General features: G+C 41.6%; 1 protein-coding gene across 1 annotated transcript in view; it reads right to left on the bottom strand.

The window, feature by feature from the left end:
- The window catches only part of PITPNM2 (phosphatidylinositol transfer protein membrane associated 2), a 217,989-nt gene that overhangs the window by 93,672 nt on the left and 106,939 nt on the right, over window positions 1-17,378 (bottom strand). Inside the window, exon 3 of the mRNA XM_077834846.1 lies at window positions 15,070-15,243. Coding sequence (XP_077690972.1) covers window positions 15,070-15,147 — 78 coding nt within the window. The 5' untranslated portion in view covers window positions 15,148-15,243. The remainder of the gene's footprint in view (window positions 1-15,069; window positions 15,244-17,378) is intronic.

Here is a 17,378-nt window from a genome sequence, read left to right as displayed (position 1 = left end):
CACACAAATCATTATTAATATCAAACTGAACGATGTCACCAGTAACCATGGTACCCACAGAGAAGGCCTCAGTGTGCCATTTGTGCTGTAACATGCATCCTTCATGCATGACACAAAATGATTTTAATCCAATTAGTGCTGTGAAAAATAATATATTTAGAGGCAGCATTAACACATATTCAGCAAAGGGAGGTTACTTTGAGTCACTCGAAGGAAGATCAGAACATGGTGCTTGACAAGGGTATTTTGAGTTCTAGTCTCAGCATATTGTAAGTTACTGAGGATCTGAAAATGTTCAATCACTGGGGGAGGAGGAAGTTACACACTCAACAAGTGGCTTATTAGTAAAGGCAAAAGGGGTTGCTGTTTTAAAGATCCCCCTTTTCTAGGTTTGATCACTCTCTGAGCAGCACACGGTGCATTGTTTCATCTGGACATTACCCCTCACCCACTGGCACTCGGCCAAATGTCTCAACTCTAAAGTCTGTGCAAACACTGCTACTCTTCAGGCAAAATGATGAAGAAATCTAAGAATGTTCAGGGAAGGATGTCTGCAAAGTGAGAGAATTAAAAATATACAGATAGGATGAAACCTGGTAACATCACCACCAAGGGAATTGCTATTTTTCAGGCTGCTACAACAGATGGTCACATAGTACAGTGCTATTAATATGAAAACTCTCATAAGGACTGAGATTTTAGTGGCCATTAAGTTAGAGGCCATTAGCACAGAGTTCACTGTATCTATTTGTATGTAAATCAAAACATCAGCCCAGTGGCTCAGAACACAAGAGTTTGAAAGTGACCTTGGGAAGTCAACAAAATGCAGACCTTCATTACACATGGTCTTATGGTTAGGGCTCAGGACTAGGGGTCAGTGCTCTTGGGATCTATTCCCAGGTTGGCCATAGACCTCCCAAAGTATCCTTGGACAAATCACTTAGCTGCCCTATCCCAGAGTTTCCCTCAGCAGTAAAATGGGAGTGTGGGTATGCTGGAATAAACTACAGATCACATCGTGCATCTACTGTAAAATATATGAAGGATTTAAACAGCCAAACCTATTAAAACCTTAAATTGCTCCCAAAATCCCAGATATGCCCTGGACTGGAGCTTCAGTAAATTGGTTTCTTATGCCAAGACTGTATTTAATGTACTGCCCTCTTGTTATGACATTGAAGAGGTTGTCTAGTGACCACTTACAGCAGTGGTTCTCAAACTTTTGTACTGGTGACCGCTTCCATATAGCAAGCCTCTGAGCGTGACCCGCCCCCCCTTATACATTAAAAACACTTTTTTATATATTTAACACCATTATAAATGCTGGAGGAAAAGCGGGATTTGGGGTGGAGGCTGACCCCCCATGTAATAACCTCACGACCCCCAAGGGGTCCCGACCCCCAGTTTGAGAACCCCTGATTTACAGCTCTATGCTGAGGAATGGTGCTCATGTACATTAGTGCAGAGGGGCAACAAAATGGACAACATCTGAGCTAAAATGCAAGCTACGTGTTGCTAGTTTAAGAAAACAAAGTTAAATTTGAGTTCCTGATGCTGGCCCCTTCAGAAGCAAATTCAAAAGTCTGAACCAAGCAAGAGCTTAAACCGGAACAACGAAGACAGCATTCACTTCAGTCTGAAGTGTCATTCTTGCTTGGGCTTGTAAAAATATCCTGCTGTGCATCACTAGACCACAAGAACTTTCTCTCACTTGGTTTTCAGCACTCATCTGATGAAGGCTGTAATGAGATACCCAGATAGGAACAGCAGCAGTACAGTGCTGATGCAGTACAGTGCTGATGGCACACAACCTCCCTGTCCCTTGAAGAAGAGACTGTTACTGCAGAAGCTCCTACAGCATGATGCACAGATGAATACCTCTGTCGCCTGAGGCTCCATTACTCTTTGCTGCTTTCACTGCAAATGTAAAATGGCCAGGTTGAAAGCAGCAGGCCTTCACAAAAGAGTACAGACCTGCATGCAAGCCAATTTGTACAAATACTATTTGCATTGCATTATTTAGAACCAGGACTGGCTATTAATAGAGCTCTTAGTACAACGCACTATGTTATTTTGTGGGCAATCAGCTGTGCAAGTCTATAAATAATTAACAGTATTAAAAAAAGAACCATTCTTATACCTGATCATAAATCACTCTGCTCTGCAAAGTCATACAACCACATGTTTGTTGGAGCTGGGCTGCCTGCCGCACAGGAATGCAAAATGGAAATAACTGTTATGAAGACACCCCAAACCTGCTTGCCCTACATGTTACATCTTTTAATCTGGCTGATAACATTTCAGCTTCCATTTCCTGCTTAGTTTTTTTTATTCTACTTGGCATTTATGTCCTGCTTTTTCTTCTTCAAAGATTTGCACAACATTAACTGCTCCACAAAGCATCATCTGTGAGAAATACTATCTCTATTTCACAGATGGAGTAACTGAGGTAGGTAGATGAAGCACATTGCCAAGTGCACACAATTCATCAGGGATGGGATATGAAATCAAGAACTTCTGAATCTCAGTCTGACATTCAGACTACTCCCTTCTACTTTGCAAACCAAACATAACCAAATTTTACATTAAAATAAAATAAAAAAATGTGGCCCAGCTGAAAAGAAAAAGCTTTACTTATTTAAAAAGTACACACAGTATTGCCAATCTCAACCATTTAGTAACCATGAGCCAAGGCCCAAAATGTCATGGGATTCTCTTAAAAATCTTGAGATTTTAAGCAGTACTTGTGGCACCTTAGAGACTCTAAGGTGCCACAATACTCCTTTTCTTTTTGCGAATAGAGAATAACACGGCTGCTGCTCTGAAACTTGAGATTTTAAGAAAGTCAGAAATTCTGGGTTCTTTTTATTTGCCTTTGGTTTCTGAGCTTTGAGGGCTCATTCGGGTCACAGTTTCAAGCTTTTCTCCACAACCACAATAGCTAGAAAAAAGAAAAGGAGTACTTGTGGCACCTTAGAGACTAACAAATTTATTTGAGCATAAGCTTTCGCGAGCTACAGCTCACTTCATTGGATGCATTCAGTGGAAAATACAGTGGGGAGATTTATATACACAGAGAACATGAAACAATGGGTGTTACCATACACACTGTAACAAGAGAGTGATCAGGTAAGGGGAGTTATTACCAGCAGGAGAGTGGGGGGGGGGGGGAAGACCTTTTGTAGTGATACTCAAGGTGGGCCATTTCCAGCAGTTGAATACAGCGGGGGGGGGGGGGGGGGGGATGGGAGGGGGAATAAACATGGGGAAATAGTTTTACTTTGCGTAATGACCCATCCGCTCCCAGTCTTTATTCAAGCCTAAGTTAATTGTATCCAGTTTGCAAATTAATTCCAACTCAGCAGTCTCTCATTGGAGTCTGTTTTTGAAGTTTTTTTGTTGCTAATAAACTATGCTCACATAAACACCACCCTATACCGGAAACCTACTGACCGCTATGCCTACCTACATGCCTCCACCTTTCATCCAGACCACACCACACGATCCATTGTCTACAGCCAAGTTCTACGATACATCCGCATTTGCTCCAACCCCTCAGACAGAGACAAACCCTAAAGGATCTCTATCAAGCGTTCTTACAACTACAATACCCACCTGCTGAAGTGAAGAAACAGATTGACAGAGCCAGAAGAGTACCCAGAAGTTACCTACTACAGGACAGGCCCAACAAAGACTCAAAAGACTCAGCAACCACACACCACACAACAGAACCACTAACCCAGGAACCTATCCTTGCAACAAAGCCCGTTGCCAACTGTGTCCACATATCTATTCAGGAGACACCATCATAAGGCCTAATCACATCAGCCACACTATCAGAGACTCATTCACCTGCATATCTTCCAATGTGATATATGCCACCACGTGCCAGCAATGCCCCTCTGCCATGTTCATTGGCCAAACTGAACAGTCTCTATATAAAAGAATAAATGGACACAATTCAGACGTCAAGAATTATAACATTCAAAAAACAGTCGGAGAACACTTCAATCTGTTTGGTCACTCAATTACAGACCTAAAAGTTGCAATTCTTCAGCAAAAAAACTTCAGAAACAGACTCCAACGAGAGATTGCTGAATCGGAATTAATTTGCAAACTGGATACAATTAATTTAGGCTTGAATAAAGACTGGGAGTGGATGGATCATTACACAAAGTAAAACTATTTCCCCATGTTTATCCCCCCCCCGCCCCCGGCTGTTCCTCAGACGTTCTTGTCAACTGCTGGAAATGGCCCACCTTGATTATCACTACAAAAGGTCCCCGCCCCCCGCCGGTAATAGTTCCCCTTACCTGATCACTTTCTTGTTACAGTGTGTATGGTAACACCCATTGTTTCATGTTCTCTGTGTATATAAATCTCCCCACTGTATTTTCCACTGAATGCGTCCGATGAAGTGAGCTGTAGCTCACGAAAGCTTATGCTCAAATAAATTTGTTAGTCTCTAAGGTGCCACAAGTCCTCCTTTCTTTTTGTGGATACAGACTAACACGGCTGCTACTCTGAAACCTGTCAATAGCTAGAAAGTTTCATTAAAAACAACATACTGACATTCTTACAAAACATGACTCCAGAAGCTGGGGCTTTAAGAAAGACATCAAATACTGTGAGACTCCCAATAAACTTGGAAGAGTTACATCCTAACCCCAGTCTAACATCACATATTGTTTCCTGCTCTTAGTGCTAAAACCAAACCAGTTAATTACTATAAAATCAACCCTAATCTTCACCTTTTTGGAGCAAGGGACACAAACTGGTACTGATACAATGACTGCAAATAATACTACTTCATGTTTATGTAGCACTTTTCAAACACTACACGTAGACAATATTGCCAACTCTTGCAACTCTATTGTGAGTCTTTCGATATTTGGTGTTCTTCCCCATTTTCTGGAGTTAAGTGATTATGTGAGACTCTCAGCTTTCATTTTAAAATAGTATCTTTCTCACCCTTATAGCTGCACAGAAAATCTTGAAAACATGACCTGAGTACACCCTAATGGCCCGAAATAAACCCAAAACAAAACAAAATAGAAGACTTTTAAAAATTGCATGATTTTGGGAGACCGTACTCAGGATCTCTGAGCACTTCCGGTTGGCAATACTATGCAGATAGCAGGCTGAAAATGTGGATTTGGTTATGGGACCATTTTTTTTTGCTCTGAGAAAGGGACCTCCATTTTTTCTGCTGCTGCTGCTGTTGTATAACAGTACTGATAAGTGGCAACTGCCTTCAAAACAGGAACATGCAAATTGTCCATCCTCCAAATGGCCATGTATGCAAACCAGATCAACTGCATCTTAATCAGTGGTGTTAAAAAAAAAAAAAAAAAAAAAACCAGATTCAGAGAAAACAGAAGACTTTCACAGTCACTGTCAAATCTTGGGTTTCAGAGTAACAGCCGTGTTAGTCTGTATTCGCAAAAAGAAAAGGAGTACTTGTGGCACCTTAGAGACTAACCAGTTTATTTGAGCATGAGCTTTCGTGAGCTACAGCTCACTTCATCAGATACATACTGAGCTGTAGCTCACGAAAGCTCATGCTCAAATAAACTGGTTAGTCTCTAAGGTGCCACAAGTACTCCTTTTCTTTTTGTCAAATCTTGGGTGCTTTAATCTGTGCCATGCTAGAGACAGACTTTGAAAGACAACCCAACACTGGCATGGCATTGGAAGTCAGACAGATAACACAAACAGAAAGGGATCTGATTGACAATATGAATATCAAGTGCTGGTTTGAAGCATAGGGTACATGGGGTAGCCCTGACAACTCAAAGATGTAGCATTAGTGAAACAAGCCACACTGATAACAGGGAAAGCGTGTTCTCCTGTACATGAAACGCAACGTATGCACAGGTTTCACCCACACTGTTCCTGCCAGTGTTTCTTCCTGTTCTGCAGTGTCCAGAGATTTAAGAGTAGCTCATTCTCCGAACCCATTCCATCCTTTATCTACGTCCTGAGGCCGCCAGCAAAGAGGGCTGGCCAGTGCCAAATGCAGTGGAGGCTGGACTCCTGTCCACTAGAAATCAGACAGAATGCCAGGAATCCATTGCACAAACACACACTTAACTTCTTCAAATCCATTTTCAAGAACCAACAAGACTCTACTTGGCAGCTGCAAGCATCTGAGAGAAGAGCCCAGCCCAGATGATGAAGACTGCCAAGAAAAAAATGACAACTGAAGATTGACAGAATCCACAGTATATGTGGAGAAAGAAAAACAACAGAGTCAATACCAATCAAGCAGACAGGAGCAGCACAAGTGAGAGAAGATTCTCACCCTTGAAAGCACTGCCTGCTTTTCTGAGAACACAGCAAATTATAGACTTCGGAGGATCATTGCAAGTCAATGTGCAAAAGGGTCTGAGCAGAAGCCAAATTACGAATGAGCTAGCAAAAAGGAGCCTGCAGTGAGATGGAAAGAACGCCAAGACACATCTGACTCGGGATTTCCTTCCACGAATCCAGCAGAAAGCCCATGAGATCAGGTAAAGCCAAATGATTCCAACAGAACTAAAATATAGAACAAGGTCTGAGGTTTTCATAACGTAAATTTCCAGGACTGACTGCAAGTCTTGTCCAGATCATTCAAAAGGTGACACTGCAAAGACTTGCATCAACATAGGAAAAACTGTGATTGCCAAAGAATGACCTCAAATGAAATAGCAGATCGAGTATGAGGCTAGGAACTCTTAAATTCAATAACCATCTCAACTCTCTGGGGGCTCTGGACAAGTCATTTCCTCATTTGCAAAACAGGGATAATAATCCTTATTTATTGGTATTATCAGGATATGCTCTGAGGAGTTTTGTCCACACAATGCTGTGAAACTTTTCATTATTATTAACTGGTGAGAAGAACAACACTGCACTCCATACCAGGGACAAGTTCTGGCACTTATTCTTTAATTCTATTTGGGAATTCTGGGTAAGTTGGGTTTTCACATGGGAAGGCCTTTCATTATTGCTAGGTATCAGGAACGGATAACAAATAATAGTGGCTGTTGTCTCAACTCAACAGCAAAATATACTGCATCACATTAGAAAGCAGTGGCCTGAATATTAAAGGCTGATGTCCCACTTCTGCTTTAGCTGAGCTGAGCTAAACCTGCTTCCTGACTAGCTTATTTAGTTCAGCCATAATCTTCTGTTTTCACTTTGTGGTTTTTTGTTTTTTAAACAGTTTTATACCACCACAATCTCAGCTGAACTTCCTGGCCAAGACGCTAAGAGGGCCACTATTAGGCCACTTGGCCATGAGCAATGGTGGGGCTTCAGGCTACAGCTGCTTTTAGACTCTATAGAAGTGCACCTTGGAGAGTTATGAGGCTTAATTAGATAATATTTCCAAACTGCTTTGAGACTCTTGCATGAAAGGGCTGATTCTAAGAGAAGACAAGAGGCCGCAGAGTTCCTTGTGTTCTACACAATGTGCCTTGCAGGAACAGAGACTCTGGCCTCTAGGTGCTACAAATAATCATTGTCTCCTTAATGGTGCAAGATAAGGCCCATAAAATGCCAAAGAGAGTACCAAGTATTATGATTCTTAGTTTAAGGGATTCATGCATCAGCTTCAAATAACTTTCATCCTCAAAAGGCAACTGTCAAGGTCCAGAAGATGAAGAGGGACTATTCTTCAAATATATGGTCTTCCAAGGAAGATCGCAACCATCCACAGGAAACTGCTTAGAGCTAGACAGGGCCATGGTTATTTACAAAGAAAGTAAGTTATGAACACTGATTTTAAAATAAAATTTAATATCAAATGAAAATATCTCCCTTCATCTAAGGGTCCCAAGAGTGAGGACCTCATGGAATCCTGGGGCATACGGGAACTCCAGTAACAACTGGCATGGAGATGATAAATGGACTGACCTTTACCCAATGATACAGTGATCTTTACGGTAAATGGGGTCAAGATACAGCTGAATACAAGCTTTTACGAAACAGCAAAAAAGACTCAAGATTAAAATGGTTGTTTGTTGAAGGCGGGTAACAATAACACTGTCAATTCCCTGATAAGGATTAGGGATGGCAAACTCCTGAGAAGATTGAAAAAGAGAATTAGAAAGATGTTTTAAACTAACAGCATAGTTTGAAGTGGCAACAAATGAAAACAGAATGTTTGTAACCCTCAGTTCAGATTTATTGTATTTTAAGCACAAGTATTGTGAGCATTTTGTGTTGCGGATCAAAGGAAGCTGCTTTAGACATTTTCTCACACTTGATTTCCTCTCTCCATGGAGAAACATCCACTTTGGGATTCAGAGCAGGAGTCTCCATAACCACTTGGTAGAGAGACCCTCACAGAGATAGTAGTTCTACTTTCCAGCCTTTGGCTTTTGAAGAGTTCTCTTGGGCTGTATCCCTCTTTTGCCAGGATAGGAATGTGCACTTCCCCACACCAGACTGCAGTTCCCCAAGCTCATCATGGCCATTTGTGCAAACCTATTAGTCCTTGGTTACTGAGAGCAAATTCTACCGAGACAACCTTCACGTTTGGTAGTAGGAGGTAGTTTTGAATAAGCATGTACCACATTTCTGGTTTCTTAGCAGAGACATATGCTGGTAGCATACAAAAGAAGTGCTTGATATTATAGGAGACACGCGAGTCTTCAGTTTGAGGAGGCTTACACGCGAGTGCTGTAAATTCCCCAGCAGGGGTGGGCACCGGCACCTGGACTGAGGCACCGCCCCCACTCCGCCTCCTCCCTCAAGTCTCGCCCGCTTCTTGCTCCTCTCCACCTCTTCCCCCAAGTCCTGCCCACTCACTCCACTCTGTGGTGGTGAAAAGTGTGCAGGGGCCACCGAGGGAAGAGGCAGAGTGAGGGGGAGGCCTTGAGGGAAGAGGCTGAGTGGGAGTGGGGCCAGGGACCGGTGCCTCCCCCCACTTGTAGCGAGCTTCGCTTCCAGCGCTCCTCCAAAGGGTGGTGGACCCATGCTGCACCTGTGGCATTTGCCCTCCTGCATGGCCAGCATTTTTTGGCGAGGCTTAACCTCCCCAAGCCTCTTATATGTGCTGCTTATGCTTGATATCTACTCCTCGCAACCATCTTGTGGCTGGTTGGTGCGGCAACCAACCATTTATCATGGGGGGCGGGGGGGAATCACTATTGTGATCTCATTTAAAAACATATGGAGCGTGTTCCAGAGAGATGATCTGGTTAAATCAAAGAACAATGTGAAATCAATATGAAAATGACACGAATAAAATAATGTCTAGAAAAGAGGTTCTGAGAATATTTTCAGTATTTTGCACTATTTTCTCAATTCCCTGATTTATGCACCAGAATAAAGGAGATTATTGGTTAGAAGTCTAGACTAAACAGCTGGAATTTTTTAATATGGAGAACAAATGAGAAAAATAAGACCATCATCAAGACAATGACGACAAGTGAAGATGAGAAGAGAGCTGTACATACAGCAGAGGATTACCCTACCTGCCCTATTACAGATGCAGCAAGACTTCCTGAACTGAACACGATGACAAGCATCATGCTAGAGATTCCCCGTGGAAATACTTATATTTATAGAGAGTCTCAAATCTAACTGAGAAAAAACAATTTGGTTCAGATCTTGTAGTCTGCAAGCAGGTCAAGGATCCATTAAACTCATTGCTGTAATATAAAATTAACTTATTTATTGAAGAATCTAAGCGCTACTCTGTGTACTGAAACCGCTATCTCTGCAGAAAAGGATTCAGAAGCAGCAAAAGTGATGCTAAGGGGAAAATGACAAACCTCTAAGAAACTGGCCATTAATTCACTTCAGCCTTAGGAACTTTAAACATCCGCAGAAAATGTGGGAGATGCAAGATACTAAGGAGTATGGAAGAGATAATTTATTGCTGCCTTGGGCAGCCAATATCACAGAAAGAGCCAAGAACTAGGATGCCAAAATCTCATCCTGTACACTTTTATTGCTCCTATCCAGTGTACATTTACCACGCATCATTCCAAGCAGCAGTTGTGAGAATTTTTTGTTCTTTGTAGGAACCGATCCTGCTTGTAGCAAACTGAAGGGGAATCTTTCCAAAAGTTCCAACAGGAGCAGCTCCTTCAGAATGTAAAGTGTGGGCTCTCCACAAACTGTGCGAATAGGGGAGGGGCGGGGGGGGGGGAGAGAAACAATGGACATTCCTCTCTTTAAAAAAAAACTGCAACTATTTTGGGCCTGACTTTGCAAACCCTCACACAAGTAACGTCATGGGGTGAAAGTTTCAAAAGCACTTAAGTGACTTAGGAGCCTAGCTACCACACGATTTAGGCACTTTTGAAAACTTTGCCCATGGACTTCAACAGGCTACACTTTTGCACAAAAGCTTTACTTTGCTCTTAAAAGACCTGACTTGCATTTGTTTCACTTCACGCTAATAAATAATCCCACCCCTATTCAGGAAAGCCCCAAATAACATGCTTAAAGTCAACCATGTATTTAAGTCTCACTGAAGCCAAATATACTCTTCATGAACAAAGTTTCCAATGAATTACTACATATTTCACTTCTGCAGTGCTGGAGATCTAGCTCCTCTCTTAACAACTGGTATGATTATCACACTAGTGCAGCATTTGTACAGTGCTCTGCATGACATATGAAATTTAAAACTAGGCTCTGTTCTCCTTAGGACACATTTTAATAAAAGGAAAGAAAAGAATAATCCCTTCTCAAGGAGAGATGTTCAATTTATTTTCGGAACACGGAAAAGCCTCCCTCTACATCATTCTGTCCTAAAAAATGGGTTTTACATTACTATATATTACATATAGACATCCCAGTTTGCTGCTCCCCCTGGAATACGCTCACCAACTAGATGTTATAACTCACACACAAAAAACTTCTCCTGTGGGCTACAGATTCCAAAGGAATGAAAGAAAAGAAAAATAGTGATTCCACTATAGCCAGACAAAAGGGTCTTATTAAAAATCACACTCTGAAAACATCTAGAAAAGTCTTTCATGCTCTTTCCTGCTCCTTCTGAGTTAACATTCCCTGATTTATCTCTCAAAGGATAAAGCCGTGTTCTTTTACAGAGGCAGTTAATGTCATGGGGACCACGCCAATTCCCACTGAAGTGTGTGGGAGTCTTTCCATTGACTTTCAAGGGCAGATGGAACAAGCTCTTACAGAACAAGATTAAAGAAAGGGGAATTTAACCCTAACATTTTATTTCAAGGGCCTTTCAAAATATTTTGAGCTAAGATAGGTATTTTCTCTCAGAAGTGCTTACGTTCATTCTTAGAGCTAGATTGTGTCTTGGACTAATTTTACCTTCAGGTATGTGGGAGTAAGAAACCTTCCCCCACCTTTATACCCTTCTGCAGGTTGGACCTTGGAGCTGGGACACAGGGTTAAACAAGCTCACTTACTGCCCTGCTGGAATGCATAGGCAGTGAATGGCTGAAGACTTGGCTCCAACCACCTTCCAACCCACCAGCCAGTACAGCTGGGCTGGTGCAGGGGAAATTGTAATTTGCTGATGGGGCACAGTCCAGCAGCAAATTATGTATGGCAAGAGGGCAGCAGGGGAGGGATGTTGCTGGGCTGGTGCATTTATACACCACCCCTTGCTCAAGGCAGTGCCAGAAGGTAGAATCTAGACCTTACACACATCACCCGATAGTGGTTTCAGGCAATTAAATGAAATCACATGCTCAGTAGTAATCTGATAAAATCTTGCTTGTGGCTTCTGAGAGAACACCAGCAGAATTCCACTAACTAAACATTCCACAGTCAAAAGGCATTAAACCTGGCAGCAACTCTGATTCAACAATATTGTTAACCTGAGGACGTATCCCATAAGAATGGCCATAATGGGTCAGATCAATGGTCCATCTAGCCCAGTATCCTCTCTTCCCACAGTGGCCAGATGCTGCAGGGGGATCAAACAGAATAGGAAAATTATCAAGTGATCCATTCCCCGTCGTCCAGTTCCAGCTTCGGTCAGTCAGAGGTTTAGAGATACCCAGACCACGGAGTTGTGTCCCTGACTATCCTGGCTAATAACAATTGATGGACCTATCCTCCATGAACTTATCTTTTTGAACCCGGTTATACTTCTGGCCTTCACAACATCCCCTGGCAACGAGTTCTACAGGTTGACTGTGCATTGTGTGAAAGAAGAGCCAGCATGGATTCACCAAGGGAAGGTCATGCCTGACTAATCTAATCGCCTTTTATCATGAGATTACTGGTTCTGTGGATGAAGGGAAAGCAGTGGATGTATTGTTTCTTGACTTTAGCAAAGCTTTTGACACGGTCTCCCACAGTATTCTTGTCAGCAAGTTAAGGAAGTATGGGCTGGATGAATGCACTATAGGGTGGGTAGAAAGCTGGCTAGATTGTCGGGCTCAACGGGTAGTGATCAATGGCTCCATGTCTAGTTGGCAGCCGGTGTCAAGTGGAGTGCCCCAGGGGTCGGTCCTGGGGCCGGTTTTGTTCAATATCTTCATAAATGATCTGGAGGATGGTGTGGATTGCACTCTCAGCAAATTTGCGGACGATACTAAACTGGGAGGAGTGGTAGATACGCTGGAGGGGAGGGATAGGATACAGAAGGACCTAGACAAATTGGAGGATTGGGCCAAAAGAAATCTGATGAGGTTCAATAAGGATAAGTGCAGGGTCCTGCACTTAGGACGGAAGAATCCAATGCACCGCTACAGACTAGGGACCGAATGGCTAGGCAGCAGTTCTGCGGAAAAGGACCTAGGGGTGACAGTGGACGAGAAGCTGGATATGAGTCAGCAGTGTGCCCTTGTTGCCAAGAAGGCCAATGGCATTTTGGGATGTATACGTAGGGGCATAGCGAGCAGATCGAGGGACGTGATCGTCCCCCTCTATTCGACATTGGTGAGGCCTCATCTGGAGTACTGTGTCCAGTTTTGGGCCCCACACTACAAGAAGGATGTGGATAAATTGGAGAGAGTCCAGCGAAGGGCAACAAAAATGATTAGGGGTCTGGAACACATGACTTATGAGGAGAGGCTGAGGGAGCTGGGATTGTTTAGCCTGCAGAAGAGAAGAATGAGGGGGGATTTGATAGCTGCTTTCAACTACCTGAAAGGGGGTTCCAAAGAGGATGGCTCTAGACTGTTCTCAATGGTAGCAGATGACAGAACGAGGAGTAATGGCCTCAAGTTGCAGTGGGGGAGGTTTAGATTAGATATTAGGAAAAACTTTTTCACTAAGAGGGTGGTGAAACACTGGAATGCGTTGCCTAGGGAGGTGGTGGAATCTCCTTCCTTGGAAGTTTTTAAGGTCAGGCTTGACAAAGCCCTGGCTGGGATGATTTAACTGGGAATTGGTCCTGCTTCGAGCAGGGGGTTGGACTAGATGACCTTCAGGGGTCCCTTCCAACCCTGATATTCTATGATTCTAAGAGCTACCTTTTGTTTTTAACCTGCTGCCTATTAATTTCAATGGGTGACTGCCGGTTTGTGTGTTATGTGAAGGGATACATAACACTTCCTTATTCACTGTCTCCACACCATTCATGATTTTATAGACCTCTATCATTGCCCTACAAGTCATCTCTCTTCTAAGCTGAACAGTTTCACTCTTTTTAATCTCTCCTCAGACGGAAGCTGTTCCATACACCAGATCGTTTCTGTTGCCCTTTACCGGACTTTTTCCAGTTGTTGTGTATCTTTTTTGAGATGGGGAAACCAGAATTGCATGTGATATTCAAGTATTCTCCCCAACGAAGAGCATGCTGAATCTCTCCCACTAATGAGAGCATTCTTCAACGGGTTCCTTAGCCTGCTGTTACATTTGCATAGCTAATATGTTTCCCCTCTTAGTACGATTTTTATTTAAGCATCTAATCCAAATGTGAAAGAAAAAGTCATGAGAAAATAATTATATGACATTTTTCAAAACAATTTTAGCTTCAGGAGAAGCCATAGAGAAATTAAGCCCCCTGAGAAAATGTTTACTCACTTATGCTAATATTAAGTTACAAATCCATTTATCAATGTATATATGTACTCAAATATTTTTGCCAGAAAAAGGAAATCCTTTGGTAATACTTAAGAACATATATTATGCTGTGCATACAGGTTAGTAATGGTTAGTAACTTGTGCTTGGTAGTCGAGTCTAGCAATTAATTCTTCTTTTTTTTTTTTTAAGGGGGCACTGTAAAAATTGAAATCACAGTATAATAAAAATAATTTCTCATATTTGGAATAATTTTTCACCATTTATGCTGTTCATTTTAGGTCCCAATACAGCAAAGCAGTTAAGCACATGCTTAACTACAAGCCTCTGGAGCAGTCCCACTCAAATAAAATGGAATTGCTCTGTGTTCTCAGAGTTCGGCATGTGTTTTGCTGGATTGAGGGCATTTTTGCATTTTCTTCAGCTCTGTGGGCAATGAAACTAGATGGGCAATTTCATTTCCTTTTTAGTAAGTTTCACTGCTGGGTTTCTCATGTACCATCCTAAGGCCATTGTGTTTGGATTTCCATTTTTAGGAGGGGGAGCATGGAAGATTGAGATTACAAAAAGAAACATTTTGTTTTCTTTTTTAAAAGTTATGAAAACGTTTACATTAGATTTAATAAAAACTAAATTTTGTGCCTAAGCTAAGATGACAGGATCTGTGTGCTTACATACATACTATTTCTTTAATAATTGTAAGTCATGTGCTAAGCTATTTATTTAGTTTGCCTTTTGGAAGTTATAATGAATTAATTTTTCCACATAAAAATTAAGGTCCAGTGCCTTCCTACATAGGAATAACCTACCCAAGGTGTGATAATTCCCAAATTTGTACTATATCTGTTTACTTCCAATTCTTCTTTCAAGAGAGGAAGTTTTGCCAGTATAAGGACAGCAGGATCTAGCCTTTAACTGAAAGAAGATGGTCAAACACATTTTAAAAGAAAAACTGCATTTAAAAAAGTTAGCTGAAAAGTCTGTTGGAAACTCCAGGTTATTATGTTCTTCATCAAGACATCTCTTTTTGCACAGGAAGTGAAGACCAAAATACCATTTTTGTAAATCAGTCTGGGCCTATCAGTATGTCTCTTTGAACCATTACTAACCTGTATCATGTACAGCTGGGCAATCCGATACTCTTCCACACTCACTGGAATTGGAATACGATATTCCTTTATAAGCATCTTGAAGTCCAAGCCTTTTTGTCAGTTCAGAAATGCAATCCAGATATTTCTAGCAGAGGCGCCTTAAATAATGGTAAGTGAGTGCATTGAGGACCCCTGAAATAAAAGCAGAGCGATGCAATTATTTTCTGCACTCATTACCGATTAAATTATTACATTTAGAGACAATTTTTCTTAAAACAAGAAAGAAAAATCCCTTGATTGTTACTCTGGAACCGGTATAAAGTTGAACAGACTCTTTTAGAAGAATTTTAATTTACTACAGGGGACACCCTCAAAGCTATTGCCCTAGGGATCTTTGCCACCATATCAAACAGATTTGTATTTGTAATACATCTCCATGGCTGAGATATGACACAGCTGAAAATGAAAAAGTGAAGCTTTTGTTGTAGGACAATAATGTCTCTCTCCAATGTCAGTGACACATCAGAGATGCAGCCACTCAGAGGTGTCAGATCTTCTTATCCTCTCACCTGGTTGCTCTCCAGCTAACAAGAGAGACTAATTAGGAGACTTCCACACCCTCGGTAACACCACATTGGAGAACTTAAATTGGACTCTAACAAAGAGGTCTGTAAAAACGTATTTTTCTTCCCACTATTATTATTAACAGCATCCATTCTCTTTTCCCTCCAATTGAAGTCCAGGGATGAAATCCTCTCTCCATTGAAGTCAATGGCAGAACTTGTCTTACACACCCATAGCATAAGTTAACAGCATTAGATCAAACTTCAAGTCAGAAAAGAAGTCCTACAACACACAGCTTCTGTGCAATTTAGAAGAAAATAGGACTGATTAATACAGAGGGCTACAAGAGCAACTTTTGAAGTACTGTCAAGACAGGGCAGACGAGGGGTGGTGGCTGTGTAGCAGTACAAAACATAGAAATGGAGGGAGCATAGAACACTGAATCGTGACTGCAAAACTCCCTTTGGCAGTCAGACATGTAAATCTGTCTAGTAGTCCCACGGGCAGATTATCCAAGACAACACCGACCTCAGCAGCATTACGGGATAACATTGTCACCAGAATAAATGATTTTTAAAAACAGTTTCCCCAGCACATAAACCCCAAATGCATTTTCTTCTACAGCAAGCATACATGCCTCTTGTCACATCTGCTTAGTTAAACTGTTCCAATATAATTCTTGCAAAAAACAGAGAGAAAATCCCTTTATTGTGTTTACAAGGAGGCAGAAAAAATGCTGCACAGGGGACCTTAAATCTTTTGAGTGATTGACTTTCTAACCTGAATAATGTTCTTTTAACCTAGATTTTTGTATCTGGTTACGTTATATATACATTTTCATAAAAGAACATCTAATGGAAAAGCAGAGAAAAATTGTTTAATGACTCATTCACAGGGTGGGCAATTTCAGGATCTTACACCTGCTTACAGAAGTAACAGGTTTCAGAGTGGTAGCCGTGTTAGTCTGTAACAGCAAAAACAACGAGGAGTCCTTGTGGCACCTTAGAGACTAACACATTTATTTGGGCATAAGCTTTCGTGGGCTAAAATCCACTTCATCAGATTCATGGAGTGAAAAAAATACAGTAAGCAGTATATATATATAGCACAGGAAAAGATGGCAGTTGCCTTACCAAGTGGGGGGGTCAGTGCTAACGAGGCCAATTCAATTAAAGTGGAAGTGGCCTATTCTCAACAGTTGACAAGAAGGGGTGACTACAAAGAGAGGGAAAATTACTTTTGTAGTGCTAATGGGGCCAATGCAATCAAGGTAGATGTCGACCATTTCCAACAGTTGGAAAGAAGGTTTGAGTATTAGTAGAGGGAAAATTACTTTTTGTAGTAATGGGTCACTACAAAAAGTAATTTTCCCTCTGCTGATGCTCACGCCTTCTTGTCAACTGTTAGAAATAGCTAACATCCATCTTGATTACACTGGCCTAGTTAGCACTACAAAAGTAGTTTTCCTTCTCTTGATAGTCACCCCTTCTTGTCAACTGTTGAGAATACGCCACTTCCACCTTAACTGAATTGGCCTCGTTAGCACTGCCCCTACTTGGTAAGGCAATTCCCATCTTTTCATGTGCTCTCTCTCTCCATACACTGCTTACTGTATTTTTCACTCCATGCATCTGATGAAGTGGGTTTTAGCCCACGAAAGCTTATGCCCCAATAAATTTGTTAGTCTCTAAGATGCCACAAGGACTCGTCGTTTTTACAGAAGTAAGATACTGTAATTATACAAAAGAAACAACATGCTTCTA

Source organism: Eretmochelys imbricata, chromosome 15 (assembly GCF_965152235.1).
Source record: "Eretmochelys imbricata isolate rEreImb1 chromosome 15, rEreImb1.hap1, whole genome shotgun sequence".
In the NCBI taxonomy this organism is placed as follows: Eukaryota; Metazoa; Chordata; order Testudines; family Cheloniidae; genus Eretmochelys; species Eretmochelys imbricata.
This window is presented reverse-complemented; position numbering and strand designations above follow the sequence as displayed.